Source organism: Lytechinus variegatus, chromosome 2 (genome assembly GCF_018143015.1).
Source record: "Lytechinus variegatus isolate NC3 chromosome 2, Lvar_3.0, whole genome shotgun sequence".
In the NCBI taxonomy this organism is placed as follows: domain Eukaryota; kingdom Metazoa; phylum Echinodermata; class Echinoidea; order Temnopleuroida; family Toxopneustidae; genus Lytechinus; species Lytechinus variegatus.
In genome coordinates, this window is record NC_054741.1 from 62,762,752 (window position 1) to 62,786,409 (window position 23,658).

Below are 23,658 nucleotides of genomic sequence, written 5' to 3' on the forward strand. Positions count from 1 at the left end.
TTAATCCTCTTGAATGGGATTCATTACACAGGCAATGCGAGCGCGAAGCGCGAGCGAAATTTTTCATATAAAGTCTATTTTACAATTGTTTCCCTAACCTTTTTCTTGTTTCCTTTCGGGGTCGGGCCGGCCGTTACGAGACTGTTACACATCATGGGTATAATACCTCTTCTTTACTTTTCTTTCTGTTTTTCGTAGTTTCTATCAAGATAAAGAGTACACTTTTTCTGCAGGTTGTCAAAAAATAGGGGGGGCCGGGGCCGGCTCGGCCCCCTCCTGGATCCGCGCCTGGCAAGGGATCCTTTCATCAACATTTTTGTCCGACAAGCTGTCAGCTAGATGTGACAATTTGCCTTCATTCTGATTATTGGTTTAGAATCACTGTCTGATAAAACAGGACTTGTCGGATAAAACGTCCTACAAGTTATTTCATTAAATGCTCACCAGGAGGGCCTTCGGATTTGGGACTAAGTGGGGAGGGACGTATAGTAGGCTACAGTTGGCCCCCCCCCCCCGATATATTCAGGGAGAAACTATGATGATATAATAGAATAGGGCCTGACGTCTTGTATATTTTTTTTGCTGCACACTTACCAAGCGAATCGGCATTTTCGTGTATGTATCTTTGAGTCAACACTATAGTTCACAGTGTATAGCTTCCAAGATCATGAAGATTGTACGGAAATTACACCCCCCCCCCCCGAAACGAGGGCGGGGGCAGGGTCAGCCCATGGGATCAACCCATGCCTATAGGCTCTAATGCAAATGCGGAATCACCCTTACGAGCGTTTGATAGTTACCTTCCCCAACCCCACCCCCAAAAAGCCGAAATCTTTGAATGATCACCATGGTTGTGTACCGATTAACAAAAAGTGCTCTCGTAAAAAGGTCCAGCAGTCATTTCCCTTTCTTACTTTCAAGGTATCATTAGGGAAAATATACATGTCTCCAGCCCTCTCCCAGCCCCCTCCCACGTCCCCCCAGCCAGGGAATTCTGTGTATGTCCCCAATTTGCCACAAAATATTGTAACAAAGCACCGGGCCCAATAGGTGGGTCCACCTTGGATGTTTGTTTCCGACGCGCCAACTTCAGTGAATATTATACCCTCGTACAGAACAGATGAAGATGAGAGAAAGAGAGAGAGAGAATGGAGGGGGACTATTTCACTGAGCCAAGGTGTAGCAATACAACACTTAACATTGAAAATATACATATTTTCTCTTTTATTTTTACAAACGCTTTTGGTAGATCAAGGACAAATTTCCTAAACATAATTTTGTTATAACAACAAAGTACAATTTCTATATTAACAAGTTGGTTATTATCCAATCAAATTTATTGATTTGTAGCTTTAAAGTGATATTGTAAATTTGTGATAATACTAGATTTATGAAACGGGCTCTTGACCCTTGAATTGTCGGCAATTAACAAACATAGATAAATAAGTATAATTATGATTACAGCGATTACAAAATATGCGGACTACGCACATCCCAATTATTCCCTATCGAACGAAATATAAATCATGACACTGTGATATTATCCCCTCCCGCATTTCCATAGAATAACACTTTTCATAATCCGAATAAAATAAATCCCTTATTGTATGTGCACATATTATTACTTATATCAAGCCATATGGTATATACGAGTCAGTTCTGGGGAGCGTTTCATCAATATTTTCATCCGACAAGTTGTCAGATCTGATATTTTTCCTTGATTTTGATTGGCTGAGAGGCACTGTTCCCATGGTAACTGTCGGATAAACTGGTACCTGTCGGATAAAATGTCTGACAAGTCCTTTCATGGAACGCCCCCGAACACAATGTTTCTGATCAAATTGACAAGATACACCTCTAGATCAGTGATTTTTCTCCGTAGCTCATTGATCTGTCTTCAAAAGAGCCTGGTTGTGTTTCATAAAGCTGTCCGTAAGTTAAAGGGATGGTCCAGGCTGTAGATACTTATATCTCAATAATAGAGTTAAATTCACAGAGCAAAATGCTGAAAATTTGATAAAAATCAGATGACATATGATATAACGAAGTTATTGAATTTTAAAGATTTTCATTAATCTTGTGAAACTGTTTTATAGGCATGTCTTCATCAGCCCACCTGATGATGTCATATCTCCACTTGTTCTTTTGTATTTTATTATATGAAATTAGGTTTATTCAAAAAGTTTGTACCAAGAACTAAAGCAATTGGATTGACAACTGATAAAGTGCACTAGACTATTTATTCATTGACGCAATCTATTTCATCATAATGGAGACACAACATTTACACATGTATGAAAAAAAATGAAACAATCGATGATTTCATGTAATAACATAAGAAAAAAGAAAGTGGGGATCTGACATCATCAGCCAGTCTAATGAATGTAAAACACACCGAGACATCTATAGACAGCCTGAACTTCGTTTTACCGAAGTTCCGTCACTGGTCAACAGGCATTGCTCCTAAAAGTCAGTCAGCCCCATCGATGAGTTCTGGAGAGGACGTAAAGTGTCAAAATTTCTTTGTGAACCATTTTGACTTGACCGTTTCAATAATGTGATCGAAAAATCATTACTCATGTATATGTTGTCAGTAAAATGACATTGGGCACAATATACTCCTAGGTGGTTTGAGAATGAGGCCTTGGTCATGTTAATAATTTGTTGTGGGTTTTTTTTTCATCTAGTTTTCCAAAATTTCTTGAATCTTTCAGTGCAAGATCACTTCTTGCAAGAGGTTGAATTAATAGTTAATACAGCGATATCAAGTACATACTCTTCGCTATTGCCAATTACACACATTTTCTCTATAAATTACTGTGAATAACACATGAAGATATAACTTGCTCTAAGTTACGGACATTTCACCACACCCTTGATCATAATGTAGTACTGATTACAGCATGTTGAATGAAATGATAGTACGAGTCAAGTGTTAATTTCAGTCTGCCTTGAGGAAGAGACGATCACTTATCTGCAACCGCCAAACTGTCAATTTCTTTCTCTACTCCCCTGTCAAGTTTATTATAGTCATTAGCCTCCATAAGACTTTCATCACCATTATCATCTCCACAATGTCTTCCATTCCCTAATGTCACCTTCAGATATCCGTCACTTGGTAAATCCGAGCATGTGTTGTTTGAGACCGCCAACCGCGGTAAAAGTTTATTGTATTCATTTGCATTAACATCTTCCGAGTCCTGCTTGCGGAAGGCAGACCGATCGAGTTTGTCGTAGTCGGCACTCTCCTCGACGGAACCTTTCGTTTGCGTGGCAAGATTTGGTTTAGCAGCGATTGGTGGTTTCCGGTTTACCTTGTTGCCGGCTGTCTCTGTAGTAGGAGGTTTACCATCTGGTTGTTGGGTAAGATGTAAAGATGCAGGAGCTGTGGAGCTTCCTCGTTTAGATCCTCCCAACTTAAAGTAATACGGATCCTCGTCATCACCCGTGTCTTTACTAATAGTCTCAGGATTTCTGTTTGAATTCACATTCTTTCCCACCATGTTACCAACTTCGACCAGATCATACGCTTCATCAGGATCGGTTGTCGTCGATGTAGGATCCACTCCAGGTCGAAGACCGGTATTCCCCCGTGAACCTGGTTCCAGTTTGAAGTAGTAGCCACTGGTGCTCCCTTCCGTTGACGCCATGAGTTCGTCATACTCGGACTCGTCTGGGGGTTGTGCCTTGTTACCAAGCCACTGGTATTGGTGGGGCAAAGATTGGCCTTTGAGGGTTACATATGGATCGCTATTCTGTCCATCAGCAGGTTTGGAAGATTTAAGGTTCGCATTGAGTTTCCGTGGCAACGAAGGGTTTTCGTAGGGGTGGTCATCACTTTTGTCTGTAAATAAGAATAGAAAAATAACTTTGAAAACAAGTGTGTCCATCCTTTCAGATCATGAAGGAAATCTTTGCTGCATATTCAACCTTTTTTACTTTCATCCCTTAAAGTAGGAGTGGGCTATAAATGGGTGATTTTTGGTTTTACTGTGGGAACAGTTTTTTTTGTGTCCCTTTTACCTTATCTCAACATGAAATGACAATATTTTTTGTCTCGGGTCCGAGAAAAAAGTGTGCCGGGCCAAAATCCAAAATGGCCGCCAAAACCCCCCAAAATCACAGTTTTGGCCACAACTTCTTTATTTGGTGGTCTTTTTCTGTGGTTTTGGTGTCAATTCATATGTTTTAGGGGGCAGGCAATTTGTTTTTCCTATAATTAGCACTTTTAAACCATTATTTGTAGAGTTAAAAGGTAATTATACCTAAATTTTCCAATTTTTATAGCCTTTTTTCAGCCAAATGTAGGTTTTATCGTCCCGGAGTTCTTGGATATTAGATGGTACGAGGTCAACGATAGCAAACAGCTTTATGGAGCTATATTGCTTTTATTCCTCTACTATGGGTTTTACGGATATTTGTGAAATATATCTTATTAAATAAAAATGTTAATTTTCCATAGGGGCAATACAGTATACAATGTACTGTTACTGTACACACTACACTGCATATTTCCATGCATCGACCACCATGACATATGACAAGGCCTGTATATAAACTATAGTGTCATAGAAATAAGCTCTTAAGGTTTAAAATTAGATTGTGAATTGTGAATTTGATTGCTTGTCAGCTGATGTACATGATGAAACCAGCAACGTAAATTTCACATAAAATATCACATATCATATACGTACATCACATATCTACATGTACATGTAGCTATATCTTCTTCATTTGGAGGCTTTTTTTACCTGGTTGTGTCTAACTGGCCTGTTTATGGGGTCAGGTAACTACATGTACATGTATATAATCATGGTAACGTTGATCAACAGCCAATCAGAACCAAGGACTCCATGTAAGTTACCATTAAGTTAACATAATGGTAAATTTTTATGCAACGGGGCCCAGAATATCTACAACTTAAATGCCATGATGTGGGGTTAATTAGCTTTCTCCGCCCCCTGAATTAGCATATTTGACAAAACATGTCCTCAGTTTCTGAGACAAAACATATCTTCAATTTCTGAGGCATCTAATTCTAAACCTAAGAGCTCATTTCTACATGTATAACACTATAGTTTATACATGCCTTGTCATGGTGGCCAATGCATTTATGCAGTGCAGTATGTACAGTACATTGTATACTGTATAGCCCCTATGGATAAATAACATTTTTTTTAATTTAAAATTAAATATATTTAAGATATATTTCACAAATATCCGTAAAACCCATAGTAGAGGAATAAAAGCGATATAGCTCTATGAAGCTGCTTGCTATTGTTGACCTCATACCATCTAATATCCAAGAACCCCAGGACGATAAAATCTACTTTTTGGCTGAAAAAAGGCTATAAAAATTGAAAAAATTAGGTATAATTACCTTTTAACTCTACAAATAATGGTTTAAAAGTACTAATTATAGGAAAAACAAATTGCCTGCCCCCAAATACATATGAATAGACACCAAAACCAAAGAAAAAGACCACCAAATAAAGAAGTTGTGGCCAAAACTGTGATTTTGGGTGGTTTTGGCGGCCATTTTGGATTTTGGCCCGGCACACTTTTTTCTCGGACCCAAGACAAAAAATATTGTCATTTCATGTTGAGATACATTACAAGGAATAAAAAAAACTGTTCCCATATTGAAATTACAAAAAAAGTATTTTTGACCCATGTATAGCCCACTCCTACTTAAAGCAGAAAATGTATTTTTGTTTTTAACCTTATTTCTCTGACAATGAAAGAACGAGGTTTTACGAGAGTACATGATTATCTGATCTTAATCATGTCTTTTTCGTGTCACTCATCATAATCCTCAAACAAGAAAAAAAAGGTAAGACCTCGAAACTTCATCAGAATTAAAATTCCAAATAGAACGAAAGCGTAGCTAAAAGAATGGCGTTTAAATACTGCCACTTCTGTATGTCGATTATGAAAATATTTGGATGGGATCTGCAAAAATGTTTTTTTATTTAATGACCAATGGTAAAGGGTTTTACCTGAACGCATTGTACTGGATCCATGAGCCTTTCCAGATCTCCCTCCGTCAGCCCTATTACAAAAAAAGGAAAAGATGACATTGATAAGGTTCCACGCAGAGCATATTTCAAGTTGATAGCAGTTATACCATTTACTTGTCTATACTAATATCTTCATCGTTCTAACTTTTTAGATTGAAAGGGATTATGGTGTAAACCCACAGAAGAATTGAAGGCCCTAGACTCTAAAAAATGAAAGGATGGGGTAAGTCACCCTTAAAAGAGCCAAAGATTGACGGCGTTTTCAATAAGGGTGGAACTTAAGCCCCGGGAAAAAGCTGTCACGCCTCGATCGGCCTTTTCCACCCTTTTCGCCTTTTGTGTTCTTCTTTTCAGTCGTCACTGTCTTTCAGTCCTTTCGTCTTTCCGCTCGGCCTTCTGTCGGTCCTCCCTCACTTCGTTACTTTCTTTCATTTTTCTTTACATCATCTAAGAACTGTCCACTTACTTTGGCTTATTTCCGGCCTGTTTTCTCCTCCTATACAGGCAGAATATAAGAATGGTGATTGTTATGGTTGCCAGTATCACTGACACCACGCTAACACTTGCAATCACTGCTGTACTGGTCATTTCCCGATCGCTTGATGTGGTGTTAGGAGGTCCTGAAGATGATCAAACAAATAATAGTCACAATATGAGTATGACGGGTTTGGGGGGAACGGACAGTCAAATATCAGTAACCTCTTTCCCACTTGGATTCACAAAACACATTAAAATATGGTTAAGACAATTTTTTTCATCTGTGGTCGATATTTTCATACATAACTTTGGGACAATTCATGAGACATTGCGTCCAGAAATCGTATTATTATTGACTATTCCAGAAAAAAAGCATAGAATGTACTTTCATCGACCTACCCACTGCTGTTGAGGAGAGCAGCCGGTACTCAATTGTTACGTTATTCGTCATGAGCCGGTCATAAGTGGATACACATTATAAAATGTAGAGACAGTGCGTAGAATATTGTTTCAGTGTTCTATACCTATCGATTATGAGGCTATCCATCAGCTAATGTGCAAAAGTCATCGAGAAACACGTCACGTGACGACTAATCTGCAAAATAAAACAATAAATAAAATGGCAGATTTTAATATAAAATGTGCTCACGGACAAAATACAATGATACATCCATCTGGCAACTTCAGTCCGAAAATTCTATAAAAAAAAAGAGAGACACGAAAAATAATCAAACACTGCCCAAATATCACTCTAGTATGATAGATCTTTTGGCATTTTCTTTTTATTTTGACTTAATAAACCACAGAGCGAATGAAGTATTTGTCTTTGATAAATATTTACCCGATACTAATTAATTCGGGTTTTTTTACGACGTTGGATTAATCCTTTTGGATGGGGGGGCTGTCATTTTAACGTGGACTCCATCTGTGTATCTCAGATCGATGGTACAGAAGGCAATGGAGTTTCGAAAACGGACTCTCTAAAAACTAAAATGTTCAATAAAAAATGAAAGGTTGGAGAAGCGACAAACTTTTCAAAATGTCGTATTTACCACTTCAAATGGTTCGACCCAACATTTGAAATGTTGGGTTTAGCTTTATGCAAGATTGGATATAACATTTCAAAAAGGTAGTCACTCCTTCAACCTTTCAGTTGCTGATTTAAATTTAAGTTTTTAAAGTGAACAAATGATACCAACTTACAATAAACATTGAAGATAACGATTGTACATAAAAAAGCTTAATAATTTCATCCCACTGCATTTTCATCTGAATTTACAGTGATATTGTCAATATTTGGCATCCAATTTAAGAAGCATGCTTTTATTTATTTTTTTTTTTTGGGGGGGTTCTACGCTCTTCCTTATTTTTTGTTTGTTTAATATTCTAATATTTCTAATAAGATACAGTGCATGTTTTGTGTTTAAATAAACCTGTTTAAGCAAACCAAGGAATCGTTACCATACATCAGTCTTTTGTATGATTATTTTTGAAAATTAAACATATGCCGTATGGGTAAATGTCTATTAAGTCACGCTTTCAATTCTGAAGAGAGCTAAAATTAGCTTTTCTGTTTTGTGGGACTTTGATTTTGTGAAAATATGACGGAGTGAATTATTTTTCTTTTTCTCGTGTTCTTACCGAATACTAAACCAAATTGTGGCTAACCGTTACTATGATAGTGTTTAGAAATCACCCAATGATCTACAATGCTGTCAGGAAATCTACACTGTTAGAAAAAATAAAAGAAGTTCCTGCAGCAGAGTCTCGAGAACACCTGTAATCTTACCGAATTGCGTAATCTTACAGGAAATTGGTATTTGATGTATGGAATCTTACAAATTTCCTTGAATAAAACACCCTTTTCCCCTTTTTAAACAGACCTGTTCTGTTAAATTGCAGAAAAATTCTTGTTTTATGAATTTACAGAATGATTATTACGCAATTCGGTAAGATTACAGGTGTTCTCGAGACTCTGCTGCAGGAACTTCTTTTATTTTTTCTAACAGTGTAGTTCATCTCTTTAATCATATTGATTCACCACAAACCGCATCAAATGTGTAATATAACGGTAAAATATGTGGAATATTATTTGATGATTTTCTCTGTCAAGTTGTTTGGTTACTATTTCACTGAGCCAAGGCGTTGATTACTCCCTGGAATTTTCTTATATGTGGAAAATTGAAAAATTTAACAAAAAGAAATTCTTTTTGTAGTGAAGCCCCACCCCCCTCTCTGTCTTTTTTTGGCTTGTCATTTTTTTCTGGACAAAAATGATCTTCGTTTTGTAGTGAAGCCTTTTTTATTTTTGCTTATCAAATTTACATCCAGCACCCCAGTTAAAAATCGTTCCCAGGGCCCTGACTACCAACATGCATTCCAGAGTTTATTCTTCAAAACGGATTGAATATCGGTTAAAATATCGATTGAATGTCGGAGTTGGTATTTAGAGCAAATATTGTTCATGATTTCCCATTTCAGAATTCAAGATATTTTTTAAATATTTTTTGTTTTTGTTTAGTTGAAACATTCTTAGATCATAACGTTCCTAGATTGGTGTTAACCTTGACTTCGTTATATGAACCAAATGATAGATCTGACTTGTAATTTTTTTTTTCAGTTGGGAATGGTGATCACTCGGAAAGGGAGAGGTGTACTCACCAACCACTAGCGTACCTAAGGGGGGCAGGGGGCAGACTGCCCCCCTGACGAGTCACAACTGATGCAGGGGACGTACCCCCCCCCCCTTTGAGAAGCAAAATTAATAATTTGTAATGTAAAATGCAATGAAAATGAAAACAGACGTTATTTTTTTTTTGCTTGTCAATTTTTTTTCTGGTACGAAATCCTTTATTTGTGGTTGAAGACCTTTTTTTTTGCTTGTCAAATTTTTTTGCTGACGAAATATCGTCCCAAAAATTTGCCCCCCTTTTGGAACATCCTGGGTACACCGCTGATTATGTTTAGGTTGCATAAACATGAGCCTCAAGATTAGAATTCTTCTTGGCTGAAATTCATTGAAAAATACGTAAAATCAATCTGGCCTATGAAATTTCTGGCTTTATCAATGTAATGGTGTGATTGTGAGGATTGTCATGAATATGGTCAGATCGAGGTTTGTAATACTTTATTGAAATGTCGAAATAAAATAAAATAAAAAGATATTTTTTGTCAGGACTGGAATGCAACTGTGTGGCCGAATCGTATTTGCAAAATTACAGGTTGTTCAAAAGTATAATAAAAAAAGAACAAAAATACGCATTACATCCACTATACCTGTTGCCGAAGGCCGTTTTGAAGCTAACATCCCTCATTCTGAAATGCAGTGTACACTTTGCCTTTCTTCGTAGTGAATATCACTACTTGTTTGTTAATCCTATTTTCATAAAGAGAGAGGTTTATTGTTAACACAGAGTTTATTCCATGCATTGAAGTTCCCAAGTGTATTGGTCATGGAAAAGCTTTTTAATACTAAAAAAGCGGCGTCCTTAAAAAGAATAAGCTAAATTTGCTCACCTCATTATGTTCGAATTTTGTCACAAACCGAAAAAGAAGAATATTTTCTTAATTCATCATGATGTCGTACTTCTAATTCTAGTTCTGTTCCTATCCGAAGTGCTTGGTTAGTGAAACGACCAGTTCGTTAATTCGTTTCTTATGTAAATAGAATGTATAATGTATTAAACTTTTACATAAAGTTATAACTGATTGCACGCAATGTACTCACATTTGTTTTATAATTTGTTATATGTTGCTTATATTATGATGTACTCTCTAACCCCGAGAGGGGTCGATAGAGTGAATACAATCTTATCTTATCTTACAAGAGAGGATGCAACTGTCATGGGATGTCTTTACCTAATTACTAAAAATATGGGGGGGGGTGTAAGAAAGTAACATTTAAGTGGGGTGGGTGGGGGGAGGGGGCTTATGGCTATGATTTTTAAATCTTACTTTTATCTGCATGTTTGTTTCTTTCTTTCGTTATTTTTCAATCTCAGATGTGTTCATCTGTTCAAAGATAATTTTCCCGATCATGATAACTTTTCCCCCACCAAACCCCACAAATGGGCAGGGTTATCCCGCTATTTTAGTGGCCCATCCCAGTCCGAATGTAATATAATTACCCCCCCCCCCCATGTAGCCCTTTTTATGCTGAACAGTTTCAATAAAATCATGATTTTCGTTCAACCCTACTTCTTTCATTTAATACCATGCATGTTCATATTTTATTCTGTCTCCTTTATCTTTTATATTCTCTATTCTCCTGTAAATCCTTTGGGGTTTTTCATCATCTTGATTTGACGGTTAAATTTCTCCTTCCTTCCTTATCGCTGATAACTCCTACCGAATGATCCTATATTGGATAATACAGGAATGTGAAAAATAGCAACTCTATATCCATATTTCAACTAATTATTTCTGTTCCTGAGACTGATGAAATGAAATAATAAATATGAGTAATTACCATCCCATGATATGTATGAATGTGTAACCTGTCAGAAAATGCAAAATATTATTGCCAATGCAGATTAAACCGGGGGGGGGTTAAAAAGGGTTTAATTGAATTTTCAGCCAGGAAGCTATTATCAACATGATCAAGGAAGTGGTATTCAATATATTCTCCCAATTGCGATGTAAGGAGAAAGAAGAGAAACAGGAAGGATATCACGACCTAAAGACACATGCATAAAATATTGTGACTAAAATGTAGTTTGGCTATATTCTTTAAAACCTGGGAACCCCGAAACTGGTACAGAGTCATCAGCATCTTGTATTGAACGATGTCAAATCGGTGAACTTGTCCTTTTAAACGATTTAGTAAAAAGATTGCAACGCTGGAATTCAAAACCACATTATAATACAAATTTGCACTTTGCACTCAACCAATACCACATGTACGCAAACATTAAAACACAACAGAATGAGACGCAATTCACAAACACCATATACCTGTACTGAGTCACTTAGTCACAATACTTCTATAACTGTTGTTGATGTTTTTATGATGAAATTGAGATCAAATAATCAAATTTATATGTTTTTAGTCTTCCTAGCTTTTCCTAATCATTTTTTTCCTAATCATTACTATCGTCATTACCATCATCTTCATCACCATCACCTTCATCATCTTCATCATCATCATCATCTTCTTCATCATCATCATCATGTCATTAATTTTGATTGAAAAATAAACTATTATCCCAAGCTCTTACAATCTGATAACCTTGAAATTTCCGTAATCGTCTGTATCCACTGTTGATATTTACTGAAGGATTTCACCATATCTATTTTTTAATAATTTGTTTGATTAGGTTGTAGATGATTATATTTAGCTATTTTGTATCGCAAGCCTCTGTTGAAATTTGAATCACAATAATGAAATCAAGAAATGTATTTTTGAAAAAAAAACATCATCCTACAATATTTTTTAAACCAAAAATTGATAGCCCATTGTTTTTGTTGTAAGATAAGCAAACTGCAATGTAATATTGCGAATAATGAGTGTGGTGTTGGTTGACACCTAATTCATGAAATTGGACTGCACTGTAATTGCGAGAATGTGATATGTTGCAGTGCAAATGCTTAGCTCATTATAGCAATAATTACGAATGAATATTGATTCGTAAAGAAACGAAGTAATATAATGTATTTATAATGAGAGCAATTATATCACATGGATGATTAAACATCTAATTTAATTGTGTGGTGTAGACTTTGTATTTTTGTTAAGCTGCCCGTTTGATCGAATAAGGAAGTAGCAGTTTAAAAACAAATTATTCGAATGGGAAGGAAATAATTGGATATAATATTCTGTTTAATTTTTCTATTATTGTTTCAAATGTCATTAAAGCTTTAACGGGGGGGGGGGGCATTTTAATGATCGAATTCACCCTCTGCTCCCCCAATTCCCCGGTCAGCACAATGCTCGCCTCTCACCCTTTGTCTTTACGTAAAAGACTCCCAGGAGCGGGGCAAGTGTTTGTTAATGGGGGGGGGGGGCATAATAACCTTAGGATAATGTCATTTTCGCTCTCTCTCTTGCTAAGGGTATTATAGAGTTACATGGCACGGACCTCTTACTTAAAAACGTCTTTCTTCTCATTCTCTCTCTTTTTCGTCCATTCCCGTTTCATCCTGTGTTTTTTTCCACTACATGAAATGCCCTATTAAAGGGCGGTCGTCCGGACTCGTCCCTGCCCCTGTATTTCCACCCCTACCAATAATATACACTACTGCATGCGACAAAATGTAACAGATGATAAACTCCAGAGGAAATATCGGTCTGATTACCAATAATATGATCAGAGCATCAAGCAGGAAGAATGAAACGAAAGAAGCAATATCTAATATTTGCCATCCTGTTGGTGAATCTTGTATAAAAGCTATGTACATTATACATTTCAATATAAAAACTAAATTCAAGATCCAAATTTAAAAATGCAAGAGTTGGAATATTTGAATTATAGTGTACTAGATTGCTTTCATGGTATGCGAAAATATTGATCAGGCAGCGTGTCGCCTTCCCTATGATTTTGAAGTGATTAAACACATTAAAAAGAAAAGAAATGAGGGGGAGGGGGCAAGGAAATAATATTATTAAAAACAAATTGCCATTTGTGTTTTCATTTATTCAATATTTTATCATGATCATCTAAATTGTCACGCGTGTATATAATTAATGTAATTTAAAACAATTTGATTTCTTAAGACACAAAATATTTCGAAACATAACACACATTTTATTAAATAAATATTAAAAATGAAATCGCCTTTTTAAGTCGCCTTGTCCTTGTATCAAAACACCATGGCCCCGCCTCTGATCAAAAGATTCATAACTGCTAAACTTGACAGTTCATGTTAAAGGGCTACATGTTCAAGTCATGCAAAATTGTGGAAAAGGTGCGGTAAAAATGGCTGAATGAGAGGGCAATTATATTAGATGAAACATGAACCTGTAGTAGGTCCATGGATGAACGGATGAAACTCAAATGTGACGTATGATTTTAATGCCAGTCATGTCAACTATGTATTAAAATCTATTGTGAAGCTGTTGTCATCGGAATGTACACAGCCAAAATTGTGGTGTTAACCGGTGTACATAGAGGACCACACCAGTTATTTTACACCGGTGTTAAATTGGTGGTGTTAGTTTTACACCTATAGGTGTTATTGCAACACCTTTTGTTACATTTACACTTTTCTGGTGTTATGTTTAATCTCTAGGGTGTAATTTTAACACCTCAGGGTGTGGTCCTCTATTAACACCAGTTGGTGTCAGTTTTAACACCGCGTTCTTACAGTGTAGCATTCTGAACCTGTACATCCAGTGTTGACCTTCTATCTAGCTAACATAGATCGCCCTATACCTGGCATTATTTAAATCTTGAGTTTAATTTTCACTTTAGGTGGCTTTCTTTAAAATTTTACATCCCTCATACACAGATACCCGCTTTTGGGGGTAAATATTTTCAGTTACCATGGGCCATCATTAAAAAAAAAATTATTGAATTCATAGGTGACATTTGAAACTGCTGCTAGCATAACGTCACAAATTCAAATCTTCAAAAATTCAAATTTTTCATTTTTAATGAATTTTCGTCAAACATTTTTTTCTACTTTCTGGGGATTTTTCGTATAAAAACACTCATGACTTGCCATTTGAAATTGGATTTCTTCTTCTTCTGTAAAAGTCTGATCACTTCAATATTGAAGATTCCTGAAAACCTGGGGCCCTTTTCACAAAGGACTTTGCCATTTTGGCAACTACCATGGTAACAGGGCTCAGCAGCCGATCAAAGTCAAGGTTACCTTGGTAGTTGCCATAATGGTGAAGTTGTAACAGTTGTAACTCTTTATGAAACGGGCCCCAGGTGTGTGTGCTACAGAGAAGTTTACGTGTCACTATAATTTGCATGGTACAAATAAAAACAGGGATTTATCTAACTACTGCTACTCATGCTGCTGCAGTGTCGAAAGTCATTGCTGATATTCTATGTTGGTCACCATCTGCAATAGGCTCTAAACACTAAGTTAAATCATCACCTGCGCAACTGAAATTTTGCAAATTGGATCTCGTTTCTCATCTCAGTTTATACATGAAGTATTGCACTGGTCTGTGGTGAACATTTTGATTTCGGAGATCTCCTGAGCGTAGTGACAAAAGTATTCATACCTTTCATTAACCCAAGGTAAACATTAAATGGGACAAATAATCCGAAGGACAACGTAACACAATATATTTACTCACGTACACACTTCACAACAATGACTATAGATAACTTACTCATTCTTGACGCATACGACAAACGACGATGTTCCTCTCTGTGCAAATTCCAGAGAATGGTTCTTCTCTTCTATTCTCTTTTGGCGGTATATACATTCGAGGTTTTCTTGTCCAGTTTCAATTCCTTGAATTTACCGACATGATCACGATCACTTAAACGTACACTCAAGTGTGAACGTCTGGGTCGTAGAGAGTCATAAACTGATCTATATAATTGTCATTGATGTAACTGCATGCCTTATTAGTGCAGACCTCACTGAGACGACATGCAATTTATGCCCGGACCTGTTTCGATCTGAGTGTCTCGCTCCAGTAAACCGACTCAATGCTTATTTCCATTCCAATTCATTATTCTTTCTGTTTGCAGTCTATTATTCATCAGCACCAGGTATTCAATGACTGCTGACAGACTTTGAAAGACTTCAGTAAACCGAGGATTTGTTTACATATTTTTTTGTGAGTGTCCTTGTTTTTTGTTGTTCTTTCAAAGTATATTTTTAGCACCTGGAAAAACCATGATAATGACACTTCGTAGGTAATCACTGTTTAACAATCAATGTAAACATCAATGAATTTCGCAGTGGCCAGTACGATGGGAACAATTTCCATTTACATGTATATAAATATATATATATATATATATATATATATATATATATATATATATATATATATATATATATATATATATGAAGAGAACCGGCGTTCAAAGCTGGGGGCCCGGGTTCGATTCCCGGCAGAGACATTTTTTCGGCATTACCAATTTTTCCAAAGGGTAAATAGCTCTGGGAACCTTGATTTAAGCTACGCCTTTGTTCTCTTCATTCATTTCTTTCACACAGTATTTAAATAAAAGAGTTGCCAAAGCTGTAGTACATGTATAACTTCACACACACACACATATATGTATAAAATCTTTAAGCTTTGGCAACTCTTGTATTTAAATATTTTGTGAAATATACATATAATATGAGTGTATGTGTGGGGGGTGTTTTAGGGTGTGTGCGGGTGAAAGAAATTACATGTACGACAGCTTTGACATCCTTGGTATATCATTTCACAATATACATGTATTACATTTTCTTTTTACTATGTGAAAATTGTACATAACAATGTATCCAGACATTATTAGACTAAAACTTGACTCTGTTAACTTAATTTAAATAGTTTTAAGCACAGTGAACAATGAATGAGAATGCAAAAGATGGGAGAGTTGAGACCACATTATAGTATCACATAGCGAAATTCATTTATTACTATATGATATTCTAAACAAAGTGATACAAATAAAGTAAAAGTATATAGTATATAAAAGTCTTGAGTCTGTGGTTTAAAGCCATATTCTTATCACTTTGTGACAATTTTCGGAAAGTCTTAATGCTTGCAGAAGCAATTGTAGAGAAGTTTCAGGCAATTATCATCTTTGTACTCATTTATCCCAGCCCACACATACACAAGCCCAAACACACGCACAACCCATCCCCCACACCCAACTGGCACAGGAATCTTAAGGACATACGGCTTAACTGCATGTAACCAGACTAAAACACTTTAATAAAAGGTCGCCTAAGACTGTCTAAAGACCAACTGGACGGATCAACAAAATGAATTTAGAAGACACTCCTTGCACACAATCGGACTCCAAAGATTTGAAGGCCTTATGACCATACCGGTAGGCTTGGAAACGCAAGTTATGAAGGCATTGGGACCATACCGGTAGCTAGCTTATACATTAGGGGATATAGGAGAAATGTACATTCTAGGCACAAAGAATGTATGATCGATAAAAATGCCAAGGATCATTCACACTGGTTTCCTCCACGTTAGCAACCATATACCACAGTTATTGAGAGTTTTGACGCCAATCTCCGCTGCATAGAACTGAAGTGCGTAGGATCCGGGGTGAGGCAGTTTGACACAGCACTGAACCGTGTCTTTCACATTGTTGGCATATTTCGTTGACACGTGGTCCTTGGGAAGCCTGTTTGTTTTCTTATCTTCAAAGAGATGAAAGTTAGCATGAAAGTCTTTAGATCCTGAGAATTCGAGTTGACATTCCCCTGACGAATCGGTCTGGACGGTCGAGCTTTCGAAGTTCTTGACGGTCATTCCCATCTTGAAGAAGTGTTCGGATGGTCCCCACATCCCAGGATGCTCAGGAAACAAAGGTGCATCTGTAGCCTTCTGACAGTCTATCAGCCAGTGACCGGCAAGTGCGTTTGATTGCTTCGATCCATCGAAGATCAATAAAGCATACATACCAGGCTGGTTGAAAAGGAAATGGAGCGTAGTAAGGATTTCCGAAGAAGTCGCTGACCAGCTTGTTTCTGCATTTATGAGACGGGTGGCATCATATTTATCACCATCTTTGTATAACCGGTAGGATAACTTCTTTACAGACCTCATGATGCTATGTCTGATGCAGAGTTTCCCTTCACCTTTTGGAAGTCGGATATGACTGGTTTCCAAGTCTACCAGGGACATTCCTGCTTCGCGAAAAACTTGGTTAGGACCCCATAGTCCGCTACGAGGTGGGTATGGTTCCTTTGCTGATATCTCATGGCAATCGATGAGCCACATTCCTACATATGTAGCTTTGTCCTGTTTTGGAGTCTTCTTAACAAAGAGGCGGAATGCGTACAGACCTGTCTCGTGCAGTCTGAACTGGAAGACAGCGAATTTCTTCTCATCACGCTTAATCACTTCCCCAAACATCTTTCCTTGGTGAATGTCCTTTTCGGTATCTCCACTCTTTAATGAGAATGTCAGAAAAACCTCCTCTGTTAGAGTGACCTCTATTTCGCATTCTCCTTCAATGGTTTCTACCAAAGCCTCTTTGTCGTATTTCAGACCGTGTTTGGAAAACTCTTCTGTAGGACCGCACTTGACAGCTCCTTTCGGAAAGAGTGATTTATAACATGGCCTTTCGCAAACAACCAACCAAGAACCAACATAGCTCATGTCAATTCCCGCATGTAATCTTGCAAATAGTTTCAACTCGTACATGCCAGCTTCAGAAAGACGGAGACTGATAGAAGCAGTTGTAGTAGATTTTCCCTTGGCACTCTGAACAAATGCGTGGCCATTCCTTAGTTCGTTGTCTGAACCACCAACCTTGAGAGCCAAGTTAGTCTCCATATCTTGTGATTTATCGCAGCGTATAACAAAATAACACTCCCCTTCCTTCGCAAGAATTGTAGAGGAATCTGGACCTCTCACCGATAAACCCATTTTGAAGAACTCGTCGTTTGGACCCCATATTCCATTGTGACCTCTCGGAAAAGTAATAGGTGCATCATCGCCACCTTTGAATTCCCTTGTCGATGATATCATATAAGAAGCGGCATGATGGTATTTGTCGTCGGCGTACTTCATTTTCACGATAAAAGTGTACTTACCGGGTCTTGGACAAGAAATGTGGCAGACCAACCTTTGTCCAACTGTCTCTATATAAACGTAATCTTCCAAATTCACGTCAGGGCTGTCAGTGTGTGAAAGATGAGACAACGTAGGCATGATATCACCTACTTGCTTGAAGCTAATTGTTGCACGTCCATCAATAGCATCTACAAACGGCTCTTGATGGGAAATTGCCGAGAACCCTCTCTGGAGACATCGTGGATCGATGCCCCATATATCACCGTTCTCTATGGGTAATGGTGTGCCAGAGTTGTCCCCTTCGGCTAATATCGTGAATGACATAAGTCGAGTTCCATAATACTCTGCAACTATGCTGGAGAAAGTGTGGTTGCCTGGTCCGTGTTCTTGTTGAGGCAAAGTTCCATATGCAGTAAAGATGTACTTTCCTGGTTCCTGAAACTCAACACGACAGTTGAGGACATCATCTTTCCACCAGTGCAGAACGCAGTTCATAACCTCTTCACCATCATGGTTCTGTCGAGTCAACCTGAAGAAAGCATTGAGGGGATACTCACTCTTGATCCTGATTGAAACCTTGTTGTCTTTGGCGTTGATGATACCTTTGTCATGTGAAAGGCACTTAAGTTTGAAAAGAAATGCTGCACGGCCGACCTGGATGCTGTTGCTCCAAGGTTCTAAGTCTGGATGAGAGCCATTTTCGATGGGGAAGTGTGTCGCAGTAAACTGATCAGGATTTGCGAGGAAGAAGCCTTCACCCCATCTACGTTCGAAGATATATGCTCCGTCTCCATCGTGTTCTGTACGAAGAAATGACAAAAGATTGTAATGCAGTGAGACCCGGGAAGAGTTTCCTTAAGGTTTTATAAGCGATTTTCACCGATAGATGATATCAGCTCCAATTTTTTTTTTTGCTCAGTCCAAACTAGTCAGTAAAATCACTGACAATCCTCTTTTTCTCCTAAAACAAGCCCCAACTTATAAAATTTTCTCTCGTGAAATTCCAAATATAACTTGACAGCAAATGTACTAGGGAAATTAACCCTAAAATTTATGAATCTTTGGATAAAATACGAGACAAGAAAATTATTCATTCTTTTAGACACATTCATGGTATTGCATCAATTTGAATATAGATGACAAATGATAAAGTGTTACTTGAACCTGAACTGTATGAAAAGCCAACGTCAAGAAAACATCATGTCCGTTCAAAATATTCAAAATAGTTTCTAAAAAGTAGACCTACTCCTGCACCAGGGTGCTCCTCTTTATTTCCAAAGAAAATTCTAAAATTGAAGAATTGTAACAATGAAGGATTTACATACATGTAGTTGAGATTAACCTAATCAATTTCCATCTTTGTAGATTGGGGGACCGTGTCATGAATGTCGTCAGCACTGACACTTTCTCTGACAGACAGTTACCATAGTAACAGTCAGACGCAAGTATCAGTCTTTCAGCTTAATTAAAACCAAGGATTTCACTGATATTGACAGCAATGTCAATTTAGTCAGTGCTGACATTTTTCATTAAACACCCCCTAAATCCAGAACTTTAATTTTCAAACATATTATGACACACAACACTCAGAAAAATTGTTTTGCTCCTTACTTGAAACCCCAGCTGCCCAAGCGGAATCACAGTAGTACCACTGGTCTTCTATGCGTACCCTGTTCCATGAGTGCCTCCCTTGGTTATAAAGGTAGTCCGTTGCTCCGGGATAGAACCCAATTGATTTAGAAACTCCGAGAATAGTTTCACATCTAATGCCGGCCAACCTATTGAATTTTGCGGTCAATTGAAATAATGATGATGATGATGATTAAGATAAAAATCGGTAGGCAAGATATTTTCATAGCGAAATGCTGTTTTGAACAGATGCACACTTGAGCAACTTAACTATCATGTCCCAAAAATTATTGCTCCAACAATACGATATCATTTTCGTAAATAATCCATAGTCGTTATTTTTATGCGTGTGTTGAGTTGACTTTTTTGTTTACTACCTTTTTTGTGATCTATAAAATCAAAGGGGTAGTGTACTTGTGAAGTAGACTCCTACACATCATTTATCTATTTTTTTGCTCAAAAAGATTAAAATATCACGTGGACAAAGGGCAATAGCCAATACTAGTCAGATTTTTTAGGAAGGGTTATACGTTACGAGTTTTTTTCGGGGGGTGGGGCGATTAAATAACAGGGTAGTATACTTGTAGCATAGACCCCTACACGTCATTTTATTCTAAGCTTCCACTTTTACCCATTTTTCCATCGTTTCTTTTTCTTCCTCCTTGTTTTTATATTTTTCATTAAGTGAAAATCACACGGGCCGCAACCACCTTTTATTATGAATATGTAATTCATCATGAATAATTTCAACAGTAAGAAATTCAAGACAAGCTTAAAGAGACCGTAATAGCTACATTGAATTTTGGTATTGGGCTATCAGTCAAACTTTATATTTATTGTGACATCGGCTCTTAAAAAATACAGTTTTGAACTCAATTTCGAATTTATTTCATCAACGTGTCTAAAAATGAAATTTCTCCGTTACCTGGACATTTCGCTGAGTAGCTGAGAAAATCCTTCACACAAGGCTATCCCAGAACTCAAAACGGCTGCCGGGGACTGATCGGCTCGTATATTGGTGTTCAGGAATGCACTATCGTACGAAATATTCTCTGAGATCCACCGAAATATGATTCTGATCTTTTGAAGTTCTCCTTCAGCTGTCTCCGTAAGCTTCAGTACAAGAGATTTGATGTCGGTCTGTGGTATTTTCGGACCCTATTGACAAGAGAAAAATATTAATATCCAAATTAAATTCATGAATGGAATGTTAGGTTGGATTGAATTTTCAGTAACAAATAGTTTACTCTGGATTTATGTCAACGAAATTATTGACAGCTTAGATTTAAACTAATAATTAAATTATAACCCAGTCGGCAATTGGATTTAATTGTTTTCTGTAAATTAACGACAAATTCGGTAACCGCCTGGGGAAATTTTTATTATTTTTTATTCAGATATCAGAAAATTCAGGCGAATAAAAGTTGTTTGTTTTTATTTAAAAAAATTACAATACTTGATTGATGCTTCTGGCTAAAAATCAACAATAAATAAATCATGATCCTCTTACATTGATTGCAATCTCATCTATTTTTCTCATGAGGTCATAATCAGGAATCAGTGCCTTCTTCCCATTCCAGAAGGTGTCTTCGATGTTACATAATCCGGGTCTGATGGCATTATTCGTCACTCCTTCTTCCAAACCAGTATCTTCAAACTTGATCGTATCATCGAAGAGTGACGCGTTGATATCCCTCCACTGGACGACTGAAATCCTACGCCGTGGCGATACGGGTGGAACTACAAGTCCGCCGTCTTTCTCAAGCGGTTTGGGTACGATCGCAAACGATTGTTGGGTGACGGTAGTGTTTTCGATCTCGATTATCGATCGTCTGCGTTTCCCGTCTCCGACTAACAGATTATCCGGAGATATTTTTACCGTGGTCAGTGATGTCCTGGTGTGTTCCTTCACTGATGTAGGTTGACCATAATCGACATCGTCGACGGTGATGTTTGGTAGGCCAGCGGGGGAAGCACCATCATCATCGTCGGGAATGTTGATGACCGGTATGGAAGCCATGCTTACGATATCTGACAACACAAAACAAAAGAAAATAAATATTAATTTCAGGCAAATAATGTTGATTCTATATACATTCACTTATGTTAGGTTCACGCTGTCGATCTGTCAACTCCAGTAGTGAAAAAGGGCGGAGAAAAGAAGAAAGGTAATGGGAGAAAAGGGAAGAGTATACATATTACACTCTAAAAACAAATCAGAAAATGACTAGTTAGTAGGGTCAGCTGGGTGCAACTGTTATTCTAGTCATATTTGACTATTTTCTAGTCATATTTTACTAGAACAGAGTTATTTCTGACTAGAATATATGTCAGAAATGTGAATATCAGTGATTGCCATATCAGTTGCTCCCAGCTGACTACTGGTCTAGTCAATTTGACTGATTTCTTTTAAGAGTGTAGAGTTTTTTTTATTTCAGTACTATAAAATATTGCATACATTTAAGTCGTCTTGCCCCCCCCCCTTTCAAAGCATATCGACGTCTCTCTTGATCATAGATATATTCAACTCAACTCATCTTTATTTCACAAGCCGATTAAAAAGGCTCTCTAAAAACAACAAAAACACAGTATAAACAGTTTAAAGATAACATAATGTAGAATAGCTAATCACATAATATAGTTCCATAATGCATTGGGATAAAGCAAAATACATGTGAACTTATTATTACAGTGGAAAGAAAAAAACAAAAAAGTGTTCTAAAAATATTGAGAGGCACACCTAAAAAGGCATAGAGGCCTGCAGGCAATGTAGCCTGAACAAAAAAGATAGCTATAGATAAAAGAGAAGAACATGGGTTTGGAGTAATAGGTTGAAAAAAGGGTCAAGTAAAGAGAAGAGTCAAAAGAAGTGGTAAAAGGAAAGAAATGGGAAAGTGAAAGGTAGGAAAAAGGTGAAGAATCAGATGAGCTCCAGAGTAGAAAAGATGAGCAAGAGAGACTGGATAAAAATATGCAAGTATATAATTACAAGAGACATTCCTTAATCCAGACAAAGCCAACACAAATGACTCTGATTTTCGCCTGATGGCTCAACAAAGCTGAAAACAATTTTGATCGGACCCGATGGGATTTGATGAGAATAAAAAGAGGGATATTATCTTTCGCCAGAGATTCCCTTGGTCGGAAATTAATTAAAATAGCATTGACCTGACTGACATAGACGCCACACAATTAGATGATAATTCAATGCTTAAATTCAATGAGAAACTCAATCAAAGAAGGCATATTGACGATGCAACCTTAAACGATGAGGTACATCCTGACTCGAACAAAAAAAAAACAGAAGGGGGGAATATATAGGGTTCATTATTTTTATTTCTCTGCCTTTTTCGAAATGAACTTAAAAGCACTCGGCAAGGCGAACTGCTCTTTGGGGGTAATAAGTATCATCCTGCTTCCCAACATAATGTATGTTCAGAATTTTAAATACGAACACACAAAACATGTTTTGCCGTTTTCCCCGTCATCATGCTTATTATCAGAAAAAAATATATGGAAATGGAAGGTTAAATATATAACTCTACCCTACCCACACGCACGCGCGCGCACACAAGCACGCACATATACCATACCCACACGCAGTTTCACCACCGTTTTTCAACACTGGTAGTGGTTTCCCTATCAATAAAATGCGTTCATGATTACTCTCCCAGGGTTAATGTCAGAAGCAGATTTTCAAGAATTAATAACAACTAGTTACAGCACCTTTAATAGTTTAAAAGAAATTATCAGCCTTATAATTATAAGGCGAGGTCTCATCATTTCTATTTAAAAAAGAGAAGACTGTAATACGCCGCGAGTAATGTAAGCGTAATGTGATTGTCACTGTTCCCTAACAGTCTGTTT

General features: G+C 37.3%; 2 protein-coding genes across 5 annotated transcripts; both read right to left on the bottom strand.

Moving 5' to 3' along the window:
* Positions 1-1,209: 1,209 nt before the first annotated feature.
* On the bottom strand, positions 1,210-15,095 carry LOC121408584. Of its 4 annotated transcripts, XM_041600101.1 has the most exons (6): positions 14,785-15,094; positions 9,774-9,873; positions 7,022-7,092; positions 6,487-6,640; positions 6,000-6,052; positions 1,210-3,844 (listed from the first exon to the last, which is right to left on the bottom strand). In XM_041600101.1, exons 4-6 carry the CDS (start codon positions 6,606-6,608, stop codon positions 2,967-2,969), a joined length of 1,053 nt encoding a protein of 350 aa, XP_041456035.1. In that variant the 5' UTR covers positions 6,609-6,640; positions 7,022-7,092; positions 9,774-9,873; positions 14,785-15,094; the 3' UTR covers positions 1,210-2,966. The 4 variants fall into 4 exon arrangements, with proteins under 4 accessions (XP_041456035.1, XP_041456034.1, XP_041456033.1 ...); XM_041600100.1 differs by lacking the exon at positions 9,774-9,873; XM_041600099.1 differs by lacking the exons at positions 7,022-7,092; positions 9,774-9,873 and having other exon boundaries at positions 14,785-15,095.
* Positions 15,096-16,105: 1,010 nt separating this feature from the next.
* On the bottom strand, positions 16,106-21,841 carry LOC121408585. The gene is made up of 4 exons (XM_041600102.1): positions 21,302-21,841; positions 20,717-20,949; positions 19,774-19,940; positions 16,106-18,962 (listed from the first exon to the last, which is right to left on the bottom strand). Exons 1-4 carry the CDS (start codon positions 21,809-21,811, stop codon positions 16,588-16,590), a joined length of 3,285 nt encoding a protein of 1,094 aa, XP_041456036.1. The 5' UTR covers positions 21,812-21,841; the 3' UTR covers positions 16,106-16,587.
* Positions 21,842-23,658: the final 1,817 nt, after the last annotated feature.

Bases quoted from the DNA above. Each gene is read 5' to 3' on its own strand.
- LOC121408584 (XM_041600098.1), bottom strand. From the start codon at position 6,948: ATGACGAATAACGTAACAATTGAGTACCGGCTGCTCTCCTCAACAGCA. The intron at 6,641-6,896 runs GTAGGTCGATGA...GATCATCTTCAG, and splicing joins GCTCTCCTCAACAGCAGTGG to GACCTCCTAACACCACATCA. The intron at 3,845-5,999 runs GTAAAACCCTTT...TCTTATTTACAG, and splicing joins ATCCAGTACAATGCGTTCAG to ACAAAAGTGATGACCACCCC.
- LOC121408585 (XM_041600102.1), bottom strand. From the start codon at position 21,811: ATGGCTTCCATACCGGTCATCAACATTCCCGACGATGATGATGGTGCT. The intron at 20,950-21,301 runs GTAAGAGGATCA...TCTTGTCAATAG, and splicing joins TAGATGAGATTGCAATCAAT to GGTCCGAAAATACCACAGAC. The intron at 18,963-19,773 runs GTAAGGAGCAAA...TTCTTCGTACAG, and splicing joins TTGGGCAGCTGGGGTTTCAA to AACACGATGGAGACGGAGCA.